Source organism: Cynocephalus volans, chromosome 4 (assembly GCF_027409185.1).
Source record: "Cynocephalus volans isolate mCynVol1 chromosome 4, mCynVol1.pri, whole genome shotgun sequence".
NCBI lineage: Eukaryota > Metazoa > Chordata > Mammalia > Dermoptera > Cynocephalidae > Cynocephalus > Cynocephalus volans.
The window spans coordinates 168,050,918-168,077,864 of record NC_084463.1 but is presented as its reverse complement, the minus strand read 5'-3'; the positions used below and the strand labels follow the sequence as shown (position 1 = coordinate 168,077,864).

The following is a 26,947-nucleotide window of genomic DNA, read 5'->3' as shown; positions in this document are numbered from 1 at the left end:
CTAACGCTCAGTGAATGTGCACCCCAGCGTGTGTGTGAGCCCTGCCACTCCACTGCTTGCTGCATCTGCTGTCCTCAACCTTTCTTATTTTCACTGTGGAACGCGGATGCCTCCAGGAGAGCTCAAGCCACCTCTGCACATGGCTGGCCTGGACCCAGGGACTGCCTGCCAAGAGCCCCACGAGCTCTCACAAACCCCTAACCTGCTGTGCTCTCTGTTTCAGATGTACCGACTCACACTGCGAACAAGCAAAGAAGCCGTCTCGCAGAGGCTGTGTGAGCTGCTGTCAGAGCAGTTTTAATCAATGCAGGTGGAAGGTCAGGCCACGCATTTGTGCGTTTTCTTCATCTCTGCTGTTTGTCTTCATTACCACACTGCAAATAAATACCCCATCTGAGTACTGCGGTTCGAGGCACCTCCCAATCCTGCTTTTCCAGAGCCTGTCCCTTTTGGGTGTGGCTAGGAACATAAATATGTGGTTTAAGAAGAGAAGCTGAGCCTGACCACAGTGGGCCTGCTGAGTCAGAGGAGGGGTGTGGGTCCTGGGATCACTTTCCATAGAAATCAAGACAGTTCTGTGGTTAAATCTACAAATTAAAGGGAAATTAGAAGTTTGGATGAAAATGGAAAATTTTTTGAAATTTTATTGGAATGCTGCTGCTCTGTGGCTAATCTTCGTCTCTGGTTCACTGAGAGCAGCAGCACTGTGGTGCTTGTGGTGAGGCTGACCCGTGGCTGAGGTGTGCACCCTCAGAGGTGCCGTGCCCCAGCACAATCCCTGGGCCCCTGGGAGGAAGAGCACAGTGTCCACGGTGTCCATGTGGGTTTGCAGCAGCACCTATAGGACAGTTTTCTTGGGGCAGGATTTTAAATCTAGAAGTTAGAAACATTTGTCTTTAAGACTCTATTGGCAAAACCACGTGTCTCGGCTAGATTGAATTGTTTCCCTTTTCCCAGCACCAGTGTTCTTAAAGGGATATTTGTGATGTTTTTACCGTTTTTTTGAGACCTTAAATTTACAGTTTGGTGGGCAGAGGTTCCTGGCGGCCCTGGAGGGCGTGCACTTTGCTCACCCTCCAGCTCCAAGTGAGTGCACCGTCCCACGGTGGGCCTGAGGACATGGAGGGTTCACTTGTGGCGACGGAGCAGGACTCTGGAGGGCATGCTTGTCTCCCCCCGTTCAGTGGCTTCCCCTGTCAGTGCAGTTATCCTGGGTCAGGGGTGAGGCTGAGTGCTGTGGGCCTGCACCTGTCCAGTCGCTGCTGGAGGTAGGGGTGGAGGAGGGCAGCCTCTTTGTGTTTGGTCAGGAAATGAAGATGCCAGGGTGGCGAGGATATGCTGGAGCCACGTGCTGCTCCGGTTGGCTCAGCTCCTGTGTTGTCCCTCTGTCCATACCTGGGCCGCATGTCTGGCATCTCAAGCAGAGGACAGTGGAGTGGGGCCAAGAGGCCCAGGGAACCCAGGCTGGGGCCTTCTACTCCGTACCTGAGATGAGGCTCTGGGATTGGCGCAGACACACAGCTGTTGTCAGCACCTGAGATGTAGGAAGAGCACAGGCCCCGTCATCAACTCCCTGTCTTCCAGAGTCGCTGCTGCCCAGCTGCAGCAGGGGATCCGCCCACACGAGGGCCTTCACTTCAGCCTCAGGCCATCGGCTGCTGCAGAGCGTCTGCTGCAGAGTGGGTGCTGCTGAGGGGAGCTGCAGGGAATCGCGTCCCACTCGAGGTCCCTACAGCCCCCACTCTGTAATCTGCGCAGTCTGCGTGGCTCGCATTCCACCATATTGGACTCTGATCTGAGGGTGGCGGCATCAGAGTCACTGGCACCTCCCGTCTGTGTCCTGTGGAGCCCATGGTTTGTGGCTGTGCCCATATCGCAACTCCCTGGCTGCAGCACCAGGCTTGCACTACAGATGGATGGCCTGGCCGTGCACCCGGGAGGTGCTCCTCGTCCTCTGGTTCAAGCCTGCTGGACAGTGTTGCTGTCCTGTGTGTGGACTGCCAGGCCATGTGGCATTTGCTCATAGCCACGTGCAGGTCGGTGGCAGAGTTCTTCTGTGTCAGTTAACTCCCTCCCCTGAGCAGAGGAGAGGCTGCTCCATCTGGAGGACATGTCTCTCGGTACACTGTGCTCCTTTTCAAAGAAAAATAAATGCTAGAACAGTGTCGGAACATGTGCATTGTCTATAGGGGAGAAAACGTCCTACGTGCCATCACAACCCCTCCTGTTGGGCTGTGTGAGGTACTGATTGGGCCTTGCCTGCCCTGGGTGTGGGTGTGGGGTGCCAAAACAGCATGTGTGCCAGGAAGCAGCATGCCTTTTGCTCCACCAGTTTGATTCTGGGTGTGTGGTTGAGCCTTTCTGGACTCTGGTCCTATGGGGACTCATCAGCCTGGCCTTGTGCCTCCTCACTCTTCAGCGTGTGTTGGGGGTGCAGCACCCCAAGAGTCACTTCCCTCTGGAGGCTTCGAATTTAAGGCGCATAGGACAAAAAAGCCCAGGGGGTTCCTTCCTGGGGAGCAAACCTGCCGAGTCACACACAGGGGTGAGGTAGCCACAGACAAGGCACAGGAGGGGCTCCGAGGTACAGACCAGGGAGGAGTGGCCCCCAGGGGATGGTGGGCTTCCCCAGAGACTCTCTGACAGTCCTGAGTGTGGGAGTGGAGGGGCCCAAGGCCAGGGGCAGAGTCTCTCCCGGCCCATACTTGGCTTGGGGGACATAGCCCTCCACTCCCTGATCCTGGAGGGCTGATGGGCACAGGTGGGGGTTGGGGGCTTAATACCCGAGGGCTTGGGCGATGGCAGAAGCAGTGCTCACAGACCAGCCTCTTTGCCTGAGAACTGTTTATTGGAATCTATTCATGGGTAGGCAGCAGCCTCCGAGGACAAGCTTTGCTGGGGTGCACATGGGTCCTGGTGGGGCCGTGCTGCCTGGTGAGGACTGCGGCCCTCCCCCACCCTCCCTGTCACCCTGCCCTTCCCTGACTGGGAACGCCTCGCCTCTGCTGTTTTTGGTGCTTGCTTGTGCCTCCTGCCCCATCCATCCCTACCCAGGTGCCTGCCTCCAACTGATCTGACCAGTCCTGCCTCTCCCCAGGTACCCCCTCTGGAGCTGCCCACTTCCTGCAGTCTGTTGCTGGGGTCTCATCTCCAGGGTCCTGACCCGGCAGGGCTGCATGGCCATAATCAAAGGCTCGGATGTGTGATGATTGGCTGGTATGATCAGGAAGTGCCCTATATACCCAGGAGGGTCAGTGGTTCGTTGTCCACCTCACACCTGCTCTGCCTGATCAGGGTCTTCAGGAGTGTGGGTGGTCAGAGCCCCTGCCTGGCATTCCCTTTCCCCACAGGTACCCAGGTGAGCCATGTCCGAGGGCTCTTCCCAGGCCATGCCAGTGACCAGGAAAGGGGCTGCCAGCACAGCTAGCCCCAAGGAGGTGTGGGCAGTGGTGTTTGTCCTTGCTTTTTAATCTACAACCCTTCACATCTGGGAGAACAGGTGGTGTTCTAGACTCCACAACGCTGGGGGCTGCACACACAGCTTCTGAACACCTGCAGAGTGAGCTCCAGCCACTGTCCGGGCACACTGGGGTCCTGGCAAGGCAGCTTGAGCTGCTTCTCATGGGAGCTCAGGGGGTGGCAACAGCTGCATTGGGCGTCCACCTGCTGGGTGTTGATGTTGAAGCTGGGAGGAGCCAAGACAGGCAAGGGTCAGGGCTGCCGCCTGCTCCCAAAGGTCCCTTCCTTCCCCAGGCTGGGCCCACAGGAGTTGCTGCTACCCGCCCACTGTCTGGTTCACAGGCAGTGATGGGCCACCCTGACCTCTGCCATGACTCCTCTGTGGGGAAGGGGCTGTGAGCCCCTGAGAACCCAGTTCCTGTGGCGGGTTCCAGGCTGAGACTCACCTGGCGGAGGAGGCACAGACGCCCTCACAACGGGTCAGGGTCACGTTCACTGTGCACCCCTTGTACGTAATCTTCTCCTCCTGCTCCTGCACACTGCAGACCCCTGGGAGCCAATTGGGGAGTTAGGTGCGCTCCCCACTCCAGGGCAGGTGAGCACAGAGGGAGCCACCCACTGCATAACCATCTGAACATGAGGTCCCCTTGTGCTTCCCATAACCCCCTGCCGTCTCCCCTTGTCAGAGCCTCACGGAGCTGACCTCAGCCACACACAGGGACAACCTGACAGCCTCTCAAGTTGGCTACACTGGGAGTCCCTCAAGGGTAAGGATTTTCTCAGAAGACCTAGCAGTGAGCTGGGTCTCAGGGAACTTGGCAGATACTGAGCGCTTGGCTTGGGTGACCCACTGCCCCTGGCTCCCAGCATCCCTGCCACTTCCCTTCCCACCCCAGATACCAACCTGTGGGCATAGGTGTCTCTGATCTGCTGGACCCAGACCCTGCAGAGGGCAGAGGAGTGAGTGTCAGTGTCCCCAGATGGGGCACATGGTGTCATGGAGCTCCCTGCACCCCAGCTCAGGAGGAGGGAATTGGAGCAAGCCCCTTGGTCTGAGCTCCTGGAAAGGGTAGGTGGGGGCCCAGGCCATGACTGGAGGCCAGCGAGCAGCTCTGAGCAAAGTCAGCTGATGGAGAGGATGGCAACACTGGCATTAGAAACAGCCAGTGTGGATCTCAGGTTAAAAACTTTGAAAAGATTCCTGGGCAAAGACTGGATACTCTGTCCCAATGCCCCTCCCCTGCCTAAACCCAAGTCTGTTTCCTGGCAGCAGAGAAGGCAGACAACCCACCTGCCCTGCTTCTCCGCCAAGGGCTCTCTCTAAGAGGTGGTGAGGGAGAGCTCTGGGTGGTCCCATGGACCAACTGATTCCAGCTGTCCCTTACTCTTGACCTCCTCCTCCCTCACCTCTACTTCCTGGGATCACCTCCCCAGTAAAGGCTGCACCCAAGTACTTTTCTCGGGGAGCGACCTAAACCAAGATTTTGTCAGCCTGCAGCAAGGAGCCATCACCCACAGGAGAGGACTCAAAGCTGGCAATTGGCACTGCTGGAATGTGCTCTCTGGGAAAGCCCAGGGCATGTGAGGGGACCCCAATCCCGGGATAGATGGTGCGAGGAATATCCAAAGAGGGGGGGAAGGGCATTCCTGTAGCACAAGGTGGGATCAGCAGCACTGCAGCTGAGGCATGGCCTGAGGACTCCTGAGGACTTGCTCTGTCTGTGGGGAGCCCAGGGCCTACGGGCGCTGGACATGCTGGAGGGCAAGTGGTAGCTGGGAGGAGGCTGCAGCTGTGAGACCTGGAGCTTGTGCTCACACCAGGCAGGAGCCTTGGTCTTGGTTCACCTGGGGTGAGGCACACATGTGCTCCTTTTCCTCTCTGCAACCTGAGGGAGGGCTGTGCTACTTGAGCTGCAGGGTCTTTGCAGTTCCTAACATCTTATGAGCTCCAAAAGGGGCAGCTGTGTAAGGCTGCTTGGGGGTGATGTCACCCTAAAGGAAGGCCAAGACTGCAGTGGGAACACGGGGGTGGGGGGCACAAGAGCCTAGGTCAGGAAACAGCAAATGTCCAGAGGGGGGAACGTGCCTACCTGGGGAAACTGGAGTTTGCATGAGAAGTGCTCAAGACAGGAGAGGAGAAAGGGAGCTAGAGCCAGGTCAAGGAAGGCCTACCACAGGCCTGAGGACATGGGGTAACATGGGAGTGTGAGGGAACAAATGAAGGCAGGGATTACACGGGAGGTGATATTGAGGGCCATCCAGAGTGGAGAAGCAAGGCCAGCAGGAGGGCCATGCACCAAGGGTCACAGGGCTGGGCTATGGAGGTCCTACTTACCAGGTGAGCTCAGTGCAGATGTACCAAGAGAGACCGTAGGGCCCTCAGTGGAAGAGGACTCTCTGAAGGGGCTGGTCAGGAACACAGTGGTAGGCAGTTGCGTTGTCCCAGGATGCCTGGTGGTGAGGTTGGTGGCTGGAGAACTTGGGATGGCTGTCACGCCCAGGGTGGATGATGCAAGGCCTGGCGTGGGGACTCGCGAGGTGACAGAAGTGAATCGCGAGGCGGTGGACTGAGAGGAGAACACAGAGGAAATGGGGACGCTGGATGTGGTCCTGGGTGTGGACAGAGGGCCTGTGGTACTGGAGACTGCGACAGTGAATGGAGTGAGAGACACGTGGACAGGAGGCATGGAAGGAGAGGCAAAGTGAGGGGTAGATAGGGTGACAAGAGGTGACAAGGAGGCCCTAATAGGAGTGGAGGCAGCTAGAGAAGAAGGGAAAGTAGGTAGAGATGCAGGATGAGATATATTTGTGGGTTGAGTGGAAAATGGGAGTGTAGGAGACTGAGCTGCGGGTAGGTATGAGGGGTAGAGGAGGGACTGCAGTAGTTGCCTGGTGAGTAGGAGAAATAGAGGAGGACATGGAAGAGGATATAGAAAGGGTGGACTGACTGAGGGTTGGCAGAGAGGATGCAGTTGAGGTCCTGGGCCAAAATGTAGAATAATGTGGAAGACTGGTTGGAGAAAGAAGAGTGGTTAGAGGACGTGAGACGGAGTAGTGAACTTGTAGAAAATGTTAAAGGAGGGCTGACACTAGAGATGTGGGGAAGCGAGGAAGGACTCACTGGGGAAGTTGAGCTTGTGCCCCTGCCGACTGAGCTGTGGTCTTGGCTGGTCCCACTGGTGGTCCTAGTCACTGGTTCGGCTGTGTGTGTGGGTCCTGTGCCCGTTAACATTCTTGTTGAAGGAATGGTCCCTGTTGATGTTGGGGTGGAGGCAGAAGAGGCCATCGCTGGGCTGCTTGGGCTGAGGACCGGGTGCGAAGTTGGAGTGACCGAGGAGGTAGAAAATGGTAGAAGGTGAGGGGCGAGGGAGGTCTGTGCGTGCGATGGGGTTGGCTGGCTGGTGGTAGTCTTGAAGGATGTCATAGAGGGAGGTCCTGTGGTATGTGGAGTGGTGGAGACAGAGCCTGTGGGTCGGGAGTGTGTGGTGAGCAAGGTGTGGGGAGTGCTTGGTGTGAGTGAAGTGGTGTGGACCTCTGGTGTCCCAGTTGTACTGGAGGACTTCGCAGTGACGACGGTGGCAAAAGCTGATGTGGACTCATGGTGGGGTGTGTAGGAAGGGTGAGACACCAAGGGACTTGAGGTTGTGACTGTGCCAACTGACGTGTGGGCTTGGCTGGTCCCACTGGTGGTCCTAGTGACTGGTTTGACTGTGTGTGTGGGTCCTGTGCCCGTTAATGTTGTTGTTGGAGAAATGGTGCCTGTTGATGTTGGGGTGGAGGCGGAAGAGGCCATCGCTGGGCTGCTGGGGCTGCGGATCGTGTGAGAAGTTGGAGTGACCGAGGAGGTAGAAAATGGTAGAACATGAGGGGCAAGGGAGGTCTGTGCTTGTGATGGGGTTGGCTGACTGGTGGTGGTCTTGAAGGAATTCGTGGATGGGGGTCCTGTGGTGTGTGGAGTGGTTGAGACAGAGCCTGTGGGTCGGGAGTATGTGGTGAACGAGGTGTAGGGAGTGCTTGGTGTGAGTGAAGTGGTGTGGACCACTGGTGTCTCAGTTGTATTGGTGGTGTTGGGAGTGATGGTGGTGGTAGAAATTGATGTCAATTCATGGTGGGGTGTGTAAGAAGGGTGAGACACCAAGGGACTTGAGGTTGTGACTGTGCCAACTGACGTGTGGGCTTGGCTGGTCCCACTGGTGGTCCTAGTCACTGGTTCGACTGTGTGTGTGGGTCCTGTGCCCGTTAATGTTCTTGTTGAAGGAATGGTCCCTGTTGATGTTGGGGTGGAGGCGGAAGAGGCCATCGCTGGGCTGCTGGGGCTGAGGACCAGGTGCGAAGTTAGAGTGACCGAGGAGGTAGAGAATGGTAGAAGGTGAGGGGCAAGGGAGGTCTGTGCGTGCGATGGGGTTGGCTGGCTGGTGGTAGTCTTGAAGGATGTCATAGAGGGAGGTCCTGTGGTGTGTGGAGTGGTGGAGACAGATCCTGTGGGTCGGGAGTGTGTGGTGAGCAAGGTGTGGGGAGTGCCTTGTGTGAGTGAAGTGGTGTGGACCTCTGGTTTCCCAGTTGTACTGGAGGACTTGGGGGTGACGGTGGTGGTAGAAGCTGATGTGGTCTCAGGATGGGGTGTGTAGGAAGGGTGAGACACCAAGGGACTTGAGGTTGTGACTGTGCTGACTGACGTGTGGGCTTGGCTGGCCCCACTGGTGGTCCTAGTCATTGGTTCGGCTGTGTGTGTGGGTCCTGTGCCCGTTAACGTTCTTGTTGAAGGAGTGGTCCCTGTTGATGTTGGGGTGGAGGCGGAAGAGGCCATCGCTGGGCTGCTGGGGCTGAGGACCGGGTGAGAAGTTGGAGTGACCGAGGAGGTAGAAAATGGCAGAACGTGAGTGGCAAGGGATGTCTGTGCGTGTGATGGGGTTGGCTGGCTGGTGGTAGTCTTGAAGGATGTCATAGAGGGAGGTCCTGTGGTATGTGGAGTGGTTGAGACAGAGCCTGTGGGTCGGGAGTATGTGGTGAACGAGGTGTGGGGAGTGCTTGGTGTGAGTGAAGTGGTGTGGACCACTGGTGTCTCAGTTGTATTGGTGGTGTTGGGGGTGATGGTGGTGGTAGAAATTGATGTCGATTCATGGTGGGGTGTGTAAGAAGGGTGAGACACCAAGGGACTTGAGGTTGTGACTGTGCTGACTGACGTGTGGGCTTGGCTGGTCCCACTGGTGGTCCTAGTCACTGGTTCAGCTGTGTGTGTGGGTCCTGTGCCCGTTAACGTTCTTGTTGAAGGAGTGGTCCCTGTTGATGTTAGTGTGGAGGCGGAAGAGGCCATCGCTGGGCTGCTGGGGCTGAGGACCGGGTGAGAAGTTGGAGTGACCGAGGAGTTAGAAAATGGTAGAAGGTGAGGGGCGAGGGAGGTATGTGCGTGCGATGGGGTTGGCTGGCTGGTGGTAGTCTTGAAGGATGTCATAGAGGGAGGTCCTGTGGTATGTGGAGTGGTGGAGACAGAGCCTGTGGGTCGGGAGTGTGTGGTGAGCAAGGTGTGGGGAGTGCTTGGTGTGAGCGAAGTGGTGTGGACCTCTGGTGTCCCAGTTGTACTGGAGGACTTCGGAGTGACGACGGTGGCAAAAGCTGATGTGGACTCATGGTGGGGTGTGTAGGAAGGGTGAGACACCAAGGGACTTGAGGTTGTGACTGTGCCGACTGACGTGTGGGCTTGGATGGTCCCACTGGTGGTCCTAGTCACTGGTTCGACAGTGTGTGTGGGTCCTGTGCCCGTTAATGTTGTTGTTGGAGAAATGGTGCCTGTTGATGTTGGGGTGGAGGCGGAAGAGGCCATCGCTGGGCTGCTGGGGCTGAGGATCGTGTGAGAAGTTGGAGTGACCGAGGAGGTAGAAAATGGTAGAACATGAGGGGCAAGGGAGGTCTGTGCTTGTGATGGGGTTGGCTGACTGGTGGTGGTCTTGAAGGAATTCGTGGATGGGGGTCCTGTGGTGTGTGGAGTGGTTGAGACAGAGCCTGTGGGTCGGGAGTGTGTGGTGAACGAGGTGTAGGGGGTGCTTGGTGTGTGTGAAGTGGTGTGGACCACCGGTGTCCCAGTTGTATTGGTGGTGTTGGGGGTGATGGTGGTGGTAGAAGTTGATGTCGATTCATGGTGGGGTGTGTAGGAAGGGTGAGACACCAAGGAACTTGAGGTTGTGACTGTGCCAACTGACGTGTGGGCTTGGCTGGTCCCACTGGTGGTCCTAGTCACTGGTTCGGCTGTGTGTGTGGGTCCTGTGCCCGTTAATGTTGTTGTTGGAGAAATGGTGCCTGTTGATGTTGGGGTGGAGGCAGAAGAGGCCATCGCTGGGCTGCTGGGGCTGAGGATCGTGTGCGATGTTGGAGTGACCGAGGAGGTAGAAAATGGCAGAACGTGAGGGGCAAGGGAGGTCTGTGCGTGCGATGGGGTTGGCTGGCTCGTGGTAGTCTTGAAGGATGTCATAGAGGGAGGTCCTGTGGTATGTGGAGTGGTGGAGACAGAGCCTGTGGGTCGGGAGTGTGTGGTGAGCAAGGTGTGGGGAGTGCTTGGTGTGAGCGAACTGGTGTGGACCTCTGGTGTCCCAGTTGTACTGGAGGACTTCGGAGTGACGACGGTGGCAAAAGCTGATGTGGACTCATGGTGGGGTGTGTAGGAAGGGTGAGACACCAAGGGACTTGAGGTTGTGACTGTGCCGACTGACGTGTGGGTTTGGATGGTCCCACTGGTGGTCCTAGTCACTGGTTCGACTGTGTGTGTGGGTCCTGTGCCCGTTAATGTTGTTGGAGAAATGGTGCCTGTTGATGTTGGGGTGGAGGCGGAAGAGGCCATCGCTGGGCTGCTGGGGCTGAGGATCGTGTGAGAAGTTGGAGTGACCGAGGAGGTAGAAAATGGTAGAACATGAGGGGCAAGGGAGGTCTGTGCTTGTGATGGGGTTGGCTGACTGGTGGTGGTCTTGAAGGAATTCGTGGATGGGGGTCCTGTGGTATGTGGAGTGGTGGAGACAGAGCCTGTGGGTCGGGAGTGTGTGGTGAGCAAGGTGTGGGGAGTGCTTGGTGTGAGTGAAGTGGTGTGGACCTCTGGTTTCCCAGTTGTACTGGAGGACTTGGGGGTGACGGTGGTGGTAGAAGCTGATGTGGTCTCATGATGGGGTGTGTAGGAAGGGTGAGACACCAAGGGACTTGAGGTTGTGACTGTGCTGACTGACGTGTGGGCTTGGCTGGTCCCACTGGTGGTCCTAGTCACTGGTTCGGCTGTGTGTGTGGGTCCTGTGCCCGTTAACGTTCTTGTTGAAGGAGTGGTCCCTGTTGATGTTAGTGTGGAGGCGGAAGAGGCCATCGCTGGGCTGCTGGGGCTGAGGACCGGGTGCGAAGTTGGAGTGACCGAGGAGTTAGAAAATGGTAGAAGGTGAGGGGCGAGGGAGGTATGTGCGTGCGATGGGGTTGGCTGGCTGGTGGTAGTCTTGAAGGATGTCATAGAGGGAGGTCCTGTGGTATGTGGAGTGGTGGAGACAGAGCCTGTGGGTCGGGAGTGTGTGGTGAGCAAGGTGTGGGGAGTGCTTGGTGTGAGCGAAGTGGTGTGGACCTCTGGTGTCCCAGTTGTACTGGAGGACTTCGGAGTGACGACGGTGGCAAAAGCTGATGTGGACTCATGGTGGGGTGTGTAGGAAGGGTGAGACACCAAGGGACTTGAGGTTGTGACTGTGCCGACTGACGTGTGGGCTTGGATGGTCCCACTGGTGGTCCTAGTCACTGGTTCGACTGTGTGTGTGGGTCCTGTGCCCGTTAATGTTGTTGTTGGAGAAATGGTGCCTGTTGATGTTGGGGTGGAGGCGGAAGAGGCCATCGCTGGGCTGCTGGGGCTGAGGATCGTGTGAGAAGTTGGAGTGACCGAGGAGGTAGAAAATGGTAGAACATGAGGGGCAAGGGAGGTCTGTGCTTGTGATGGGGTTGGCTGACTGGTGGTGGTCTTGAAGGAATTCGTGGATGGGGGTCCTGTGGTATGTGGAGTGGTGGAGACAGAGCCTGTGGGTCGGGAGTGTGTGGTGAGCAAGGTGTGGGGAGTGCTTGGTGTGAGTGAAGTGGTGTGGACCTCTGGTGTCCCAGTTGTACTGGAGGACTTGGGGGTGACGGTGGCGGTAGAAGCTGATGTGGTCTCATGATGGGGTGTGTAGGAAGGGTGAGACACCAAGGGACTTGAGGTTGTGACTGTGCTGACTGACGTGTGGGCTTGGCTGGTCCCACTGGTGGTCCTAGTCATTGGTTCGGCTGTGTGTGTGGGTCCTGTGCCCGTTAATGTTGTTGTTGGAGAAATGGTGCCTGTTGATGTTGGGGTGGAGGCAGAAGAGGCCATCTCTGGGCTGCTGGGGCTGAGGATCGTGTGCGAAGTTGGAGTGACCGAGGAGGTAGAAAATGGCAGAACGTGAGGGGCGAGGGAGGTCAGTGCGTGTGATGGGGTTGGCTGGCTGGTGGTGGTCTTGAAGGAATTCGTGGATGGGGGTCCTATGGTGTGTGGAGTGGTGGAGACAGAGCCTGTGTGTCGGGACTGTGTGGTGAACGAGGTGTAGGGGGTGCTTGGTGTGGGTGAAGTGGTGTGGACCTCTGGTGTCTCAGTTTTACCGGAGGACTTGGGGGTGACGGTGGTGGTAGAAGCTGATGTCGATTCATGGTGGGGTGTGTAGGAAGGGTGAGACACCAAGGGACTTGAGGTTGTGACTGTGCCGACTGACATGTGGGCTTGGCTGGTCCCACTCGTGGTCCTAGTCATTGGTTCGACTGTGTGTGTGGGTCCTGTGCCCGTAAATGTTGTTGGAGAAATGGTGCCTGTTGATGTTGGGGTGGAGGCGGAAGAGGCCATCGCTGGGCTGCTGGGGCTGAGGACCGGGTGCGAAGTTGGAGTGACCGAGGAGGTAGAAAATGGTAGAAGGTGAGGGGCGAGGGAGGTATGTGCGTGCGATGGGGTTGGCTGGCTGGTGGTAGTCTTGAAGGATGTCATAGAGGGAGGTCCTGTGGTATGTGGAGTGGTGGAGACAGAGCCTGTGGGTCGGGAGTGTGTGGTGAGCAAGGTGTGGGGAGTGCCTTGTGTGAGTGAAGTGGTGTGGTCCTCTGGTTTCCCAGTTGTACTGGAGGACTTGGGGGTGACGGTGCTGGCAAAAGCTGATGTGGACTCATGGTGGGGTGTGTAGGAAGGGTGAGACACCAAGGGACTTGAGGTTGTGACTGTGCCGACTGACGTGTGGGCTTGGATGGTCCCACTGGTGGTCCTAGTCACTGGTTCGACTGTGTGAGTGGGTCCTGTGCCCGTTAATGTTGTTGTTGGAGAAATGGTGCCTGTTGATGTTGGGGTGGAGGCGGACGAGGCCATCGCTGGGCTGCTGGGGCTGAGGACCGGGTGCGAGGTTGGAGTGACCGAGGAGGTAGAAAATGGCAGAACGTGAGGGGCGAGGGAGGTCTGTGCGTGCCATGGGGTTGGCTGGCTGGTGGTGGTCTTGAAGGACGTTCTGGAGGGGAGCCCTGTGGTGTAGTGAGAATTGGGGACAGACACTGTGGTTCGGGACATGGTGGCGAATGGGATTTTTTGGGTTCTGGTCGAGGACACCGTGCTTGGAATTGTTGCTTTCCTTGTTGCTGTTCCCATGGGCGTGGTGGTGTGGCCAGCTGGATGTGTTGTTTGAGCAGCTGTGCTGGCAGGGGTAGTAGGTCTTCCTTTGTGCTGTGTCGTCCAGGTCGTTGCGTGGTGTAGGGTTCCCTGGTGGGTGGGAGCTGCTTTGGGAGTCAGCGCAGCTGTTAGTTTGGACCCTTCCGTCTCCCAGCCTTAACCTGTCTTCTATTCCACTGTCCTCCCTCAGTTTGGCTTTTGATATTTCCTGTTTTTCTCTCTTGGTCTCTGAAAGGCCCCACGTGGGGTCCTCTCAGCTCTGCTGATTTTGTGCTCTTTCTTGTGGACCTTTCCTGTGCATTTGGGCTGCAGTCCTGACTGTGGTTGATGGGTTGGTGCGCCTCAACTTTCCCAGGCCTGTGTGTGTGGGTGCATACCACGACCACCCCCTGCTCCTGCTGGACTGTGCTCTGGGAATCTCAGGGCCTTTTTTGTGGCTGAACCTGCATGCCCTGGACCAGAGCTGGGGAATGTGCCTTAGGAGTACAGCATCTCATGGGGCCCCTGACTCACCTGGGCTTGGGGTGTTTTCTGCCGCTGGTGGGGCTGGTGGTGCCTCTGTTGTGCGTGCCATGGACTGAGCTGTGGACTTCGTGGCCAGGCCTGGGGAGGGTGCTGTGGGCTGGGTCATGGCCTGGGTCACGGTTGGTCCTGTAGCTGTTGACCTCAGCATGGCTGTGGGCGTCGGCAGCAGTTTTGTTCGTGGAGTGACAGTGGTGGTGGTTTGAGGTAGTTCTGCAGAGGGCACTTTTTAGAGCATCTCTTTTTGGTCCCCTCTGCATTTTCCCAGGCTGTGTCTGAGGGCCCTGACCCCTGTGTGTCCCAGTACCTCTTTTTTTTTTTTTTTTTTTTTTGTCGTTTTTTCGTGACCGGCACTCAGCCAGTGAGTGCACCGGTCAGTCCTATATAGGATCCGAACCTGCGGCGGGAGCGTTGCCGCGCTGCCAGCGCAGCACTCTACCAAGTGCGCCACGGGCTCGGCCCTCCCAGTACCTCTTGTTGGCTGTCCAGGACTCCCTCCTTGGAGGGGACCCCACCTTTGCCCTCCATGGCCTCACACTCATGTGGACTCCTAGCTGCCTCTGTGCCCATCGTTGGTCAGCTGAGTGGACCTACGTCCTGTCTCTCCACAGGTCTCTGGCCGTGTATGGGGGTGCTGCTGTGTGAGGGGTGTTGCCACGGGAAGGCCATCAGGCCCCACACGTTTTCTAGTGATGGAGTCAGACAGCAAAGAGTGGCCACACTTAGGCCGAGCCCGTGGCGCACTCGGTAGAGTGCTGCGCTGGCAGCGCGGCGACGCTCCCGCCGCGGGTTCGGATCCTATATAGAACTGACCGGTGAACTCACTGGCTGAGTGCTGGTCACGAAAAAACGGCAAAAAAAAAAAAAAAAAAAAAAAAAAAAAAGAGTGGCCACACTTTGCGGCCTGTCTTTGGCCCTCCCTGCCCTGGAGCCCCAGGGCTGCATGTGTTTTCTGTGGCCTCAGAAGGGGGACGTGGGCCCCGGCAGGGGTGCACGTTACCTCCCAAGGAGACTGTGGACTTGCTCTGTGTGGTCAAGGCTGTCCCTGCCTGTACGGAGGAAGGGGCCAGGTCTGGAAGATAGGGTGAGTGGGTGGGGCCCGCAGATGTGGGTGGGGAGCTGGGTGAGGATCCAGTGGACCTGAGGAGCCCAGTGGTGTTGGGGGTTGCCATGGTGGGCTGTGCCTCTGTGGGTGACAAGCCTGAGTGGGACAGATGCACCATTGTGGGATAGAGGGGCAGCCCTGGCACATTGTTTGGGAGGAGTCCACTCTCGGGCCTGCTGGCCCCCCTAAGCCTTGCAGCCCCCGTGGCGTGGGCTCCTGGCAGGACCTTCTGCATGGGGGGTGGCTCACTTGTGGTCCCACTTTGTGCTCAGTGGCAGGTGTAGCGTGGGCTGTGGTGGGCCAGCCATCAGTAGGCCAGGAGCTAGGCTTTGTCCCTCCCACCTCTGACTTCCCTTTCCCCTCCCTGCCAGCTGCCCTCCCCCTCCCCCGCCGATAGACACTGAGGCTAGGCTGGTTGGGTACTGGCCAGTGGAGCCAGGGGAGAGCCCAGGTAGAGCCCGCGTCACCTCAGTACCTAGCATGCAAGCAGTCACCTGGGGTAGATAGCAGTGGTGATGCCGTGGCTGGTAGCTCTGCAAAGGGAGTGGTGGTCAGTTACCCACTGGCCTCAGCCACAGGGGCCTCCAGGACCCTTCACAGGACCTGAGACACTCACCCAGGGCAGGGGTGGAGGGACTTGGAGCCCTCAGCAGAGGGAGTGGTCAGCCCTCCTCTCCCCCTCCCTCTGTTATCAGGCCTGTCTGGGAGGGGAGGGTCCTGCCAGGGTGTGGTGGCCCTGTGTGAGCTGCTGGGCAGTGTCTCTCCACGTGCCTGGAGCTGGATTCCTGGGGGGCCCACCTATGCCCCAGAAACTCTGGCAGGTCTGGGGGACCCTGCCGTGAGGCTGCAGGCTGGGGGGGGGGGTCGGGGAGGGAGGGCCTGGAATTGGGCTTTGTGTTGTTTTCTCTGTCGCTGCTGTCAGGCTGAGGAGGTTGCCCGTGTCTCTGGGGGTCAGCACTGCAAGGGCACAGGGTCCTGGGCAGTGGAGTGCTGGGGCTTGGTGCACCAAGGGGCCTCTTCCACGTTTGCAGGATGCAGAAGTACTTTCTGCCTGCATGAGGGTGAGGCCCAGACTGCTGGAGGTGGGGCCTGGGGGGGTGCTGACTGGACTTACCACATGGCACACACGTCCCCGCATCATGGTCAAAGTACTCATCTTGGGAGCAGTTGTAGCAGCCTGGGTGGACAGTGGCCAGGCTCAGCGAGCCCCTCACGCAGGTGTCCTCTCCCTTCTGGCCACACTGGCTATGCCTGTTGTGCTCCCCGCTGCATGCCCTGCCTCTTGACCTGCCCCCTCCTGTCTGCCTCACACCAGCCTTGTTATACCCCACACCTCTGACCTCCTGTTCTGGGCCCATCAGAAACAGTGGCCTAACTTGCCCCCTCATGGCCCTGATGATTCCGTTTTTCCACCTAGGCCTCCTGCAGGCCTTGGTCCCCACTTCTGTGTACACATCCACCCCCCACTGACCCAGCCAGTGCTGAAACTTCAGTGCTACCCTCTGGACCCCCGATGCAGGCCCTCTTCTGTCTCCTCCAGGCCAGCTTGGACATGCTCTAAGCCCGCCACAGGCTTCTCGTCCCATCCGTGTGCCCTGCACTGTCCTCCTGGAACCCAGCGCATCTACCCGTCAGCACATCCTGATGCTCCAGGGGCCAAAGCCACCTCTAGGTCTTCCCTGGTCACTACGTGATCACTGTGTGTCAGCCTTGTGGTCACTCTGTCCCGTCCTGACCCTCCTCCAGCTTCCTCTCCACCCAGCCTGTTAAACCCAGGTCCATCGCGTGCTCACACCTCTGCCTTGGAACGGGGAGCAGGGACACGGCCCTGCGGACCCTGTTGCATGCTGCCCATGCCCTCCGCTGCCCCTGCCCCCCACGCTGCCTCCCTCTCTCTGCATCCGGCTCCCTGCAGGTTCCTTGGCACAAGGCCCACCGTGCCTCAGGGCGTGGCCTGGTTGTTCCCTGCATGGTGCCTTCCTGGCCCCCTCACCTCCTTGAGTCCTGGCCCAACTGTCTACCTCCCTGAGGCCATCCTGCCTGCCCTGTTGAACAAGGCAGTCCTCATTTCTCTCTCTCTCAGACCCCTGCCCCATTTCCCCTGATATGTAGATGTCACTCAACACTGCTTTTCTCCCTTGTCCTGTTTCCAAGCACCTCTCCCCTGCTGGGAGGAAAGCTCCTGGAGGGCAGGGCCATTTGTTTTCTGTAAGGCCATGTCCCTAACCCAGAACCCAGCCTGGGGCTCAGAGTTCCTCAGGATACATGTGCTGAGTGAGTGAGTCAACACACGTGTAAATGAATGACTGGGTGCTTGCCCCTGTGCGTCCCTGCGCTGCGTCCCTGCGCTGCGTCCCTGCCACCCGGTACCTTCCATGTTGGTGTCCGGGATGCTCAGCAGCTGGCCAGGGCAAAGACACGGCTGGTAGTGCCAGGTGCAGTTGGCCTCCTGCACGTACTGGTACTGGCCGCTGCCCACCCTCGTGTGGGTGTTGTAGAAGTCGCAGTAGATCGCTGGGAGGAAGGGAGCCCATCAGTGGATGCTGGCCCTCGCCCTGGCACAGCAGAGGCCCTTCACGTGCACACAGCTGGGATCCTGAGCCTGGTGGGGGAGGTTGGGGTGGGGGTGGCTGGGGGAGGCAGGACACTCACGGCAGAAGTCTGGGGCCCTCCAGTCTACGCACACGCCCTTGTCCAGGCAGGCCTTGGCGTAGGCAGCCACAGCATCGCACAGACACTCGCAGTCCCCACCTTCATCACACCCACAAGTGTCACGCACGCAGGCCTCGTAGTAGGGCATGCGGTACACCTGCGGGAGTGGGCGCTGGTCAGTGTGTGGTGGCAGCACCCCCCACACTGCACCGTGTGAGCGACCACCACGTGGGAACCACATCCCTGACCACTGACCATTCTCTGAAAGCTGGTGCTGGTGGCCCTCAGTTGAGGGCTGCCACGGAGGATCCTGACCCGTACTCACATCCCCAGATCCCCACTGGGGCCAAGGCGCCACTAACCACAGCCATTGCCGCTCCTCTGGCCAGCACACCAGCCCTCTGGGGCCTCCCATTCCCCTGTGCTCATGGTGATGAGAGCCTGGCAGCACATTCCATGCCACTCCCTGCCTCAGGGTCTTTGCACTGTCTGTGCTGCTGCATGGTACTCTCCCCCATCTACTCAGGGCACTTCCTCCTCTCAGTTCTCTCTGAGTCCCAGGAATCAGGGGCCATTCTAGGAGCTTGAGGGCCAGGAGCACAGGCCCCGGGCAGAGCTGGGCCTCACACCCTTGAGTGTCTCCTCTGCTGACCACTCGCCCTAGGGCAGGGTTCCACTGGAGTGGTGCTGCCCCCCAGGGGACTTGGGGCACTGTCAGGGGGGATGTTGCTGGCATCTGGTGGGCGGAGGCCAAGGGTGCTGCCGAACTTCCTACAGCATCAGAGCTGGTGGGACCACTGGTCTCAACCTCTCTCTCCACCACCGGTTTCCCTGGCCAGTCCCTGAGCACCACAGTGGAAGAGCCTTGTCTTGCTTCCCCATCTGGGACTGGGGCAGGGCCTGGCACCCTTGACCGGATGTTTGGGGGATGACCCATGGCACTGGCCTGTCCCAGGCGGCGCCCACCTTGCTGTGGCAGGTGGCAAAGGTCTGGCTGTTGATGATGCCACACTTGCGCTCTGCCCAGGAGCGACGGAAGGCATTGAGGCTGCAGGGCTCTGCCACGAAGCTCACGTCCCCGCACAGCGGGCTCTCCTTCCACGAGTTCACAAACTCCAGCTCGCTGGATGCCACATACTTGCTGCGTGTCTCAAAGTCGTCCTTCATGTTCCCATTGTGGTTGCCGCACAAGCCGCAGAGGGCGTCCTGCATGGGTCGGTGTCAGTGGGGTGCTGGCTGGCCTCAGCACCTGCCCGCCCCCAGGCCAGACTGGGCGTGGGCAGGTACCTGGGAGGTGCGAGTGACCTTGATAAAGAGGGTCATGTGCCTGTTCCAGATGAGCGTCAGGCTGTACTTTCCTGGGATGCTGATGTCTAGAACCAGGTTCAGGGAGCCGGGCTTCACCTGGAACTGCACACGGGGGTCTTCCCCACTGACTGTGTAGTTTCTGCTCGCCAGCATGATGGAAAGGCCCTGGAGAGGTGGGGCTGTCAGTGGGCTGCCTCTCTCTCATGCCCCCTGTCCCCGGGCAGCTGGCCATCCTGCGGCCGGACCGAGCCCTTTGAGGTAGGTCTGACCACGTCTGTCAAGGACACATGGGCAGGGCATCTGCTGAGAGCCGGCTCTGGGCACAAGATTCTGGAACAGCTGAGAGCTGAAACTCAGGCTTTCCAGAGGGCCCCCTCCCCTCTGTCTGGGAGATGCTCTCAGTCCCGGAACCTGGCGGAGGTCTCACGGCCACCAGTCCTGAGTGTGAAAATGCCTGGTTGGTGACAGTCTCTGCCAAGAAGGGGCAACGGGCACCTCCACCCGTGCCCGTTGCATAGATAAGGGGGTGAGTGGGGAGGGTCCAGCTGCATGGCAGGGCCCACGGCACCCCCCACCCCACCCCACCAGGGCCATGCTCACCCCCAGGAAGATCTTGATGGCCCGGGAGCATGTGACCCCCAACTTCCCACAGATGACGTTCTCTGTCATGATCTTGAAGGTGGACTGGGAGTTGTTAGCGCCACAGCCGTCCTGCAGGGAGGGGGTGCTCAGGAGGAGCCCTGGAAGCCGCCCTTGTGCCCTGGCTCCCTGCAGCCCCTGCCCCAGGTGGCTACCGTGGCCAGGATGTACTCGCAGGTGCCGTCAAACACAAAGCGCTGCCCGTCGAAGGTGACTACATGGCCCTCCCCGTAGAGGGTGCAGGTGGAGGGACAGTGGGCGCTCTGCAGGCATGTCCACTTCCCCCTTGAGCAGGTGCTGGGGAGAGCCACAGTGGGGTGGTAGGGCCACACCCTCCCATACTGGGTGGTGTCCCTGGGGTTCCCGGGGCCCAGGCCACATCTCCAGGCACCCCCACCTCTGTAAACCCCACCTCCAGAAACCCCCACCTGCAGGTGCCCCCTTCATGCCCCATACAGCCCCCCAGGCATCCCAGGGTGGCCAGGATGAGGCTATGGCTTACCAGGTCTTACAGTCAGTGTGGAGCTCAGCTCCCCCGGGGTAGGAGACCCCCGCAAACTCACATGGGCACTCCTCGGGGGGCACACACTGCCCATGGGCATTCTCATAGAGCCCCTTGGCACAGACACAGCCGGGTTCACACTTGGTGGGCACCTGGAGGGAAGCGTAGGAAGCAGCCCCTGGAGGGTAGCCTCAGCCCACACTGCCCCCAGCCCCGGGCCCTTCTGAGATCCTCCCCCCACATTTTCCCAGGCCCTCCCCTGCTCTGGGTTCTCGTGGGCAGCTGGGCTTTTCTCAGCAAAGCCGCCCCATCCCTCACGGAAGGTTCCAGTTCCTATGTGCTCCCGACCCTCCACGCATGGGAGGCAGACCCTCCCCGAGTAGCAGGCTGGTCTGCTGTCCTCACAGAACCCCATAGATGAGCAGTCGCCTGCTGCCGCTGGCCACAGGGCACCTCCTGGCTGCCCAAGTCCCCACCGGCACCAGCCTCCGGGATGGATGGGGACAGCATGCGGCTGACACAGCACCCTGTTGTCCCAGGGATCTGCAGCAATCCCCTCGAGGCCCAGCGAGGGGCTCGGGGTGTGTCCCTGCTCCTCACTGGTGCCCCTTACGCAGGTGATGCCAGTGGCCAGCATCTGGCACGTGGGGGCGCAGGCTGCGGCAAACTTGTTTTCTGAAGACTGGCCGCAGGACTGAAACGTCTTGGGAGCTGAGCAGGAAGCTGCAGGGAAGAGGAGGGTGCGGGGATTGGGGGATGTCAGGTGGGCTCAGAGGGGGCTGAGGACACCTCACGGTCCCAGTCCACCAGCTGCTATACGCACCCAAGAGTGTCTGCGGCTGCCCGCGGCAGCTCAGCTGCCCGTTGATGCAGTAGCTACAGGAGAGAGGCCGAGTCAGGCCTGCCAGCCCTGGGGCAGAGACCCCTCCCCCACCTGGCCCAGGTCCCCTCACCAGATGACGCCTTTGACCACAGTGGACTGCTGAGGCAGGATGAGCTTGCCGTCCTCCAGCACACAGGGGCACTGGGCTTTGAGAACACACTCGTCCCTGTGATCCAGGTAGGTGCCGTCGGGGCAGTTGCAGCCATCCACAGGGACTGCGCTGGGGTGGCACTCGGCCTCGGGGTGGGACAGCGACAGGCAGGTGCGGTCACAGGCCTGGCTGTTGTAGCTGAATGTGCAGTTGCCTGTGCAAGGGATGGCTGCGGGGGACCCAGGAGTCAGGCCCTCAGGAGAGGGTGACCAGGGAGGGGTGGGGGCTTGGGACTGTGCTGCTGGCTGGCTGGGCAGTGGGACAGCCAGGAAGATCTTGGGGCCCTGAGACCCTCCCCCATTGTGACTCCTGCCCCCTGCCCTGGTGGACACTCACTGCAGTTGTCCACGCTGTTTCTCCAGCCCCAGAGCAGTACACCCCGCAAGGAGCAGGCACGTGCATAGTCGCCCAGGGCCGCACAGATGTGGGGGAATGTCTCCTCGTAGTTGCAGGCCTGGTACACACACCTCTGCGGGCAGAGTGCTGGTCGTGGGCTGGCCGTGGGGCTCCCACCTTCCCCGGGGACACGGGGAGCCCCAAACGCTATGCCCAGGACAGGGCCTCCATGGTGCCCAAGACTGCGTCGGCCACCACAGCCTCCTCTTGCCCTCCCCAAACACCTGCACCCTCACCTTGTAGAAGGGCTTGGGGTCCACCGTGGCGTGGCACTTCTCGAACACGGCGTCCTTCTTCAGTAGCACCGAGCAGTGGGTCTCTGAGCACACCTCTGGAGTGACAGGCCCAGTGTGGGTCTCCCATCCCCTCCCAGAAACCCCACCCCAGCCCCTGTACCCTGGCCTCTGGGCCTGCACTGGGTCCATGAGGCCATCAGAGCTGCAGGAGGGCAGACAACACTCACTATTGAGCTGGCTCATGGAGCAGGGGTCGGTCTCACGCTCCAGGGCAGCTGGGCAGTTCCCCGCTCGCCAGGAGTCCACAAAGAGTGAGGCCGTGCCTTCGGTGATGCCCACGCTGGTTGTGAAGTCGTCGGTTGTGTCCCCGTTGAAGTTGCCGCAGAGCCCTGAGAGGGCTGGCTCGTGAAGGCCTGAGCCCTGACCTGCCCCACACGCCCCAAAGTGCCTCTCCTCTCTCTAACTGCGCCAGGGTGAGAGGCCTTCCCTAGACATGCTTGGCCATACCCAGGGGTACTGGGGGCCATGAGCTCCCTGGCCGTGAGGGGTCAGCCCCTCTTGGGCCCCTTCTCCCCTGGGCAAGGCAGCCAGGCCAACCCTGGGCGTGACCGGTGGGGCAGAGGCTCACCTCGGGTCTGGTCCCTGAATTGGGGCCCAACAGTGATGTACACCTGGAAGATGGGTTGCAGCTGTATCACGAGCTCCAGCCCAAAGGTGGTGGCCATCTGCAGATGGGTGGACGTCTGCCTGAAGACTGTGATGCTGCCTGCAAGGACGAGGCACTGAGTAGGCTGTTTGGGCCCCGCCCACCCTCCGAGGGCCCACCTGGAGACCCACGTCAGCGAGGCCGTAGGTGCTGGGCAGGAGCTGGGGACCCACCGGTCTTGTATGGCAGCCACTTAGTGTCTCCGTTGTCTGTGATCACCCCGTCCTGAGAGATCATGATTTTGTCCTGGAGGGAGGGCGGTCTGAGTCAGGGGGGCAGGAGTGGGGAAGGTACTGGACATGTGGGGCCCTGCTGGTGGGAACGACCACAGCACCTGCTCGGGGAAGTGCAGGAAGGCCTTACCTCACTGGACAGGTAGATGACAGCCACTAGGGAGGTCTCCGAGTGCGAGTAACCTGACTTGCCATACACAGCCATGAGGGTGCCCTCGTGGGGGAGCTGGGGGCTCTGGGGAAGAGAGTGGAGGCTCAGGCACCGAGGGGCTGGGGTGCCCACTCCCTGCTGGCCTCAGCTCATCCTACCTGGAGGAGGATGTAGGTGCAGGTTCCATGGAAGCGGTAGGGCCTGGCGTCGAACGTGGTGACGAAGGATCCGCCTTCCAGGGAGCAGTGGCCGGGGCATGGCCGCTCTGTGCATGTCCAGCGGCCCATGGTGCACCGGCTGCAGGTGGGCATGAGGGTGACCCCATGCAGCACCCTCCCCTCCTGCCTGCAGGGCTGAGCCCCCCCCGCCTCACTGCCTGCTGGCCAGAGTCCCCTCTTGTCCTCTGTACTCACCAGGTTTGGCAGGCGGCCATGGTGACCTCCCCGGGAGCGTAGACTGCCCCGTTGAGCATGCAGGGGCACTGGGCGACTGGCACGCAGGTGTGGTTTTTGGAGAGGTCATTAAGGACCGTACCTGCAGGAGAGGGGCTTCCTGGGGCCTGGGTGGGACTGGCCACCTCCCACCCTCTGCTGGGCAGCCCCTCCCTGGCTGTGCTGTGTGGGCAGCTAGGGCAGGCACAGGCTCTCTCTCCTCCCCTGTGCCTGGCTCCGGGAAGACAGCCTCGTTGAGCCTCGGCTGTGACTTCTTGCTCCAGCCCCCTGGCATTTGCAGCTGCTGGAACACCCCTGGGCATCCCACCAGCCCTTGTGCCAATGAGCCTAGACCCAGGGGCCGTTCATGGTGAGTGGCAGGCCCCTGGCTACTGTCACCAGTGTAAAACTGCCCCTCGGGCCCAGCTCAAATCCCACCTCCTCCCGGAGGCTCTCAGGCTCCCCAGTGGGCACCACCTCAGTCCTGTGGGTTTGCCTGCATGGCTGTGGGGCTGGACGTGGTAGGCTTGAGCACTGGGGTGAGCCAGGTGGGAGTGGGGTCTGGCATCCCAGGGAAGGTTGGGTGCTGGCGTCCACCCTCACCTTCCGGGCAAAAGCAGCCAAAGGTGCAGAAGCTGGAGCAGCTGTGCTGCGGGTTGGAGCAGGTCTTGGCGCAGGCCGCACCGCACTCCTGGTACACCTGGGTGGCTGGGCACTGGCCCACGGCTGCGGGCACACATGGCTTTAGTGAGAGGGCCCCGCCCCACCCTGCCTAGGCAAGACTTAGCCTAGCCTCTCCTCCTCCCAGAAGAGCTGTCAGGGTCTCCTGTATCACAGACGGGGATTTGGGTTCACATCAGGCGGCACTGGATCTGGGAGACCTGGGTCTGGGGCCCTGGGCCTACTAGCTGCCCTCCCCGCCAGGCTTTGGGGACTCACAGCAGAGGCTGGGACCCCGCCAGCTGCTGACGGGCTCATCGTCCATGCTGCACTGGCGGGAGTACTCGGACAGCGTGGCGCAGCTGCAGTTGTGCTGGTCCGGGTGGGCGCACGTGGCCATGTCTGCCTGGCAGCTCCTCACAAACGGCTCCTTGGGCACGTCACACTCAGACGACACTAGGGTCAGCAGCTGGGCGCAGATTCCAGCCTGGGCGGAGGGCCACGTGGGGTCATGGGGGCCCTGGCCACGTCTACCCCATGCCGGTGACTTGGAAGGCTAGTTGGAGCCATCATTGGCCTCGGAGACCTCGCCGGACCCTTGGGTCAGCCCCCCCGTTGGCTCACGTACGTGCTGGTCCTGCAGGACTGCGGGGCTGGGGATGGCCTGGTAGACACAGATCTCATTGGGGTCATCCAGCTTCTGGAGGGCAGCATACTTGTGCAGCTCTAGGAGTTCGCCTGGGGACACAGGGCATGGGGTCACACAGTGGGGCCAAGCCACAGAGAGACCGGGACCCCAGCCCTACCCCCACCACCTACCATCTTCGCTAAGAAACTCGTTGGTATCCTTCCCATCGAAGTTCCCGCAAAGCCCACACACCTGGCCCATGTACTTCCGCTCCACCAGGACCTGTGGGTGGGTGGGCACTGCTGGGCACTGAGGCTCCTTGTGCCCCAGGACCCCTGCCCAGCTATAGAGGCCACTCACTTCTGTTCCAGGACCCTTATCCCAAGGAAGGCAGCTCCTCCAGGGCCCTGCTCATCCCCCCAGCTCTGCCACAGGTCTCCAGGCCCAGCCTGGCCCCCACCGTCCTCACCATGAGGTGGGCATCTGGGCCCCACAGGACCTCCAGCTCCAGCTCCAGCTGCTTGGCCACCAGCTGCACACCCTGGCCAAAAGGCATGACCTGCAGCCCATTGCCGGTGTAGGGCAGGCTGATGACCCTGTGGGGCAAGAGCAGTCAGTATCTGGCCTTCACCCTGGCTGCCCGCCCAGCCCAGCCCAGCCTGTGTGGCCTACCCAACATCCTTGATGGAGGTAGTCCCCTCATTCACGGTGACCACAGAGGCCCCCAGCTCCATGATGATCCGGGAGATGTTCCCATCAGGGCCTCGCCGCAGCTGGATGCTAAAGGTGGGTGAGGCGTCCTGGCAGCTGGCTGCGAAGATGTAGTTGCACGTCCCCAAGAAGTCGTACATGTGGCGGTCGAAGGTGGAGAAGTGGCCGGCCCCCCACGTGGAGCACCAGCCCTTGTCCAGGTCTGTGGAGAGAGTGGCCCAGTCCTGCTGACCAGCAAGGCAGGTCTAGGGTGGCCCGGCCCATGAGCTGGGACCCCGGGAAGCTCGCACTGGGAGAGAACTGGGAAGTCTTCTGGCGTGGGTGGGAAAGAGGACCTGCCCAGCAGAGGCCTGGCCTCCCCCACCCCCCACACCCATCCAGCTCTGGGCTGGGGTCTGCCTCCTGCCCTGGGCCTTACAGGAGTGCAAGCTGCTGTTCTGGCAGGGCCTGTGGCATCACCAGTCCTGGGGACTGTCAGACGCAAAGCTGCAGCCCAGCCTCCCCTCCCTGGCAGAGGTCGCTGCCCGGCAAGCAGTCCTGTTTCCCCTGGGCGGAGCCCTCCTATGGCCCTTCTGTAGCTGGGTCCCTCTCATGGGAGCCCAGGCCACAGGCACCGGTGAACCCAGTGCCGTTGCCCACGTGCGCTTCTCTTGGGCGTGGCCTGGGCTCCAGACCCCTCCCTCATGCACACTGGGCCCTGGGGACTCTGGGCAGCAAGACAGTGGCCCTCATCTCTCTGTGGAGTGTCCTTTAGCCCACTGAACCCTGGGTTGGCAAAGGAGGGGTCGTCCAGACCTGCATGGACAGGACCGGGGTCAGCGCCAGGACCTCCCCATCGTCGTCCCTGACGGCTTAGGCCACCTCTGCTCAAGGGCTGCCTTGTGCTTGACCCTCACAGCCCTGCCCTCAGAGCAACTGCCCGCATCAGTGCTGCATGCATGGCCCACGCCACGCTCACGTCTTCTTTGGGTCACCAGTTCAGCAAGTGTGCACGGAGCTGCTGTTGTGTGCTGGAGTGCACAGGGAGGACCCCACTCCAGGAAGGCACACACACGCTGCAGAAGGGTGGTGAGCGGGATGCTGCCTTTCATGGGGAAGGGGCTGCACGTGATGGGGACAGAGAGCCTGGGGAGACTGGAAGCCAGCTGAGGGATCTCCCTGGGGAAACAGGAGGTACTGGGGGTGGAGTCCCGAGACACTGCTTGCCTGTGTATGGCTCCAGTCACTCACTTCCCCCAGACGTGCTGGGCCCCAAGTGCGGTAATGGCCCAGAGGGAACCTGCCAAACTGTGGCATGCTGGGCTGGGTGGCTGGGAGCCAGGCTCCTGCGTGGCCCCCTGGTTGAGGTGAGAAGGGGGTGGGCGTAGGGTGTGCTGGGGGACTGAGCTGGCAGATCTGGCCTGTCCCCTGTCCCCTCTGCTTGCCGCACCCCGTGCATTCCCAGCTCATCCATGTGGTTTCCCTGTGGGGTCTGCACTGGCTCTGCCAAGGCCCCACGGCAGGTTCTCCCTGCTCTTGGCCAGCACTGGGACCTTAAATGTGCCCATTTTTCTGCTTCTCTCCTGTCTGACAGCCTGGCATCATGTCCTGAGACTGACCCAGGTCCTGGTGACCATTGCCAGAGAAATGCCCAGATAGCATTGGTCATGGCGACCTCAGGGCAGGGCAGCAGAAGAGGGTACTACTGCCCAGGCTCCTGGAGGCTCGGATGGGGCAAGCCCTTCCCTGCCTGCTCCTGCCCTTCCTCTCCCTTATCCAGAGGAGGGCTTCTGGAAACTTCTCCAACCCTGACCCCTGCCTCCCAGGCTCCCGCCTTTCCTGCGGCCCCTGTGGGCCTGCACTGATGTCTGGTTGCTGACCGGGCAGGTGACCCCTCTCGGGTCTCGATCTGCTGTTGCTCACACCCTGCCATCATC

The 26,947-nt window shown here is 60.2% G+C and overlaps 2 protein-coding genes across 3 annotated transcripts in view; one reads left to right on the top strand and one right to left on the bottom strand.

Annotated features, from left to right (window-relative positions):
- The window catches only part of AP2A2 (adaptor related protein complex 2 subunit alpha 2), a 110,930-nt gene extending 108,765 nt beyond the window's left edge, over positions 1 to 2,165 (top strand). For both annotated transcript variants that reach the window (XM_063093427.1, XM_063093426.1), the window contains exon 22: positions 224 to 2,165. In XM_063093427.1, coding sequence (XP_062949497.1) covers positions 224 to 301 — 78 coding nt within the window. In that variant the 3' untranslated portion in view covers positions 302 to 2,165. The remainder of the gene's footprint in view (positions 1 to 223) is intronic.
- MUC6 (mucin 6, oligomeric mucus/gel-forming) lies at positions 1,206 to 26,122 on the bottom strand. Its single transcript, XM_063095206.1, has 40 exons — positions 25,990 to 26,122; positions 25,671 to 25,826; positions 24,993 to 25,233; positions 24,781 to 24,916; positions 24,512 to 24,695; positions 24,321 to 24,430; positions 23,972 to 24,179; positions 23,636 to 23,758; positions 23,015 to 23,135; positions 22,760 to 22,898; positions 22,581 to 22,685; positions 22,391 to 22,463; positions 22,140 to 22,277; positions 21,739 to 21,900; positions 21,512 to 21,606; positions 21,216 to 21,348; positions 20,799 to 21,048; positions 20,669 to 20,721; positions 20,459 to 20,568; positions 19,846 to 19,997; positions 19,499 to 19,640; positions 19,305 to 19,415; positions 18,684 to 18,869; positions 18,363 to 18,602; positions 17,397 to 17,553; positions 17,115 to 17,258; positions 15,859 to 15,921; positions 13,631 to 13,852; positions 12,731 to 13,207; positions 9,020 to 10,470; positions 8,710 to 8,789; positions 8,203 to 8,445; positions 7,696 to 7,908; positions 6,653 to 6,894; positions 5,795 to 6,304; positions 3,906 to 4,008; positions 3,519 to 3,685; positions 3,278 to 3,423; positions 1,486 to 1,669; positions 1,206 to 1,408 (listed from the first exon to the last, which is right to left on the bottom strand). Exons 1-40 carry the CDS (start codon positions 26,120 to 26,122, stop codon positions 1,206 to 1,208), a joined length of 8,106 nt encoding a protein of 2,701 aa, XP_062951276.1.
- Between the last annotated feature and the right edge of the window lie 825 nt (positions 26,123 to 26,947).

What these genes read in the sequence shown, in the direction of transcription:
- MUC6 (XM_063095206.1), bottom strand. Translation starts at nt 26,122, where the DNA reads ATGAAAGGCAGCATCCCGCTCACCACCCTTCTGCAGCGTGTGTGTGCC. An exon ending in ATTCAGGGACCAGACCCGAG is followed by an intron (nt 21,901 to 22,139) that starts GTGAGCCTCTGC and finishes CAGCCCTCTCAG; the next exon opens with GGCTCTGCGGCAACTTCAAC. An exon ending in GTACAACTGGGACACCAGAG is followed by an intron (nt 8,790 to 9,019) that starts GTCCACACCACT and finishes CCCGGTCCTCAG; the next exon opens with CCCCAGCAGCCCAGCGATGG.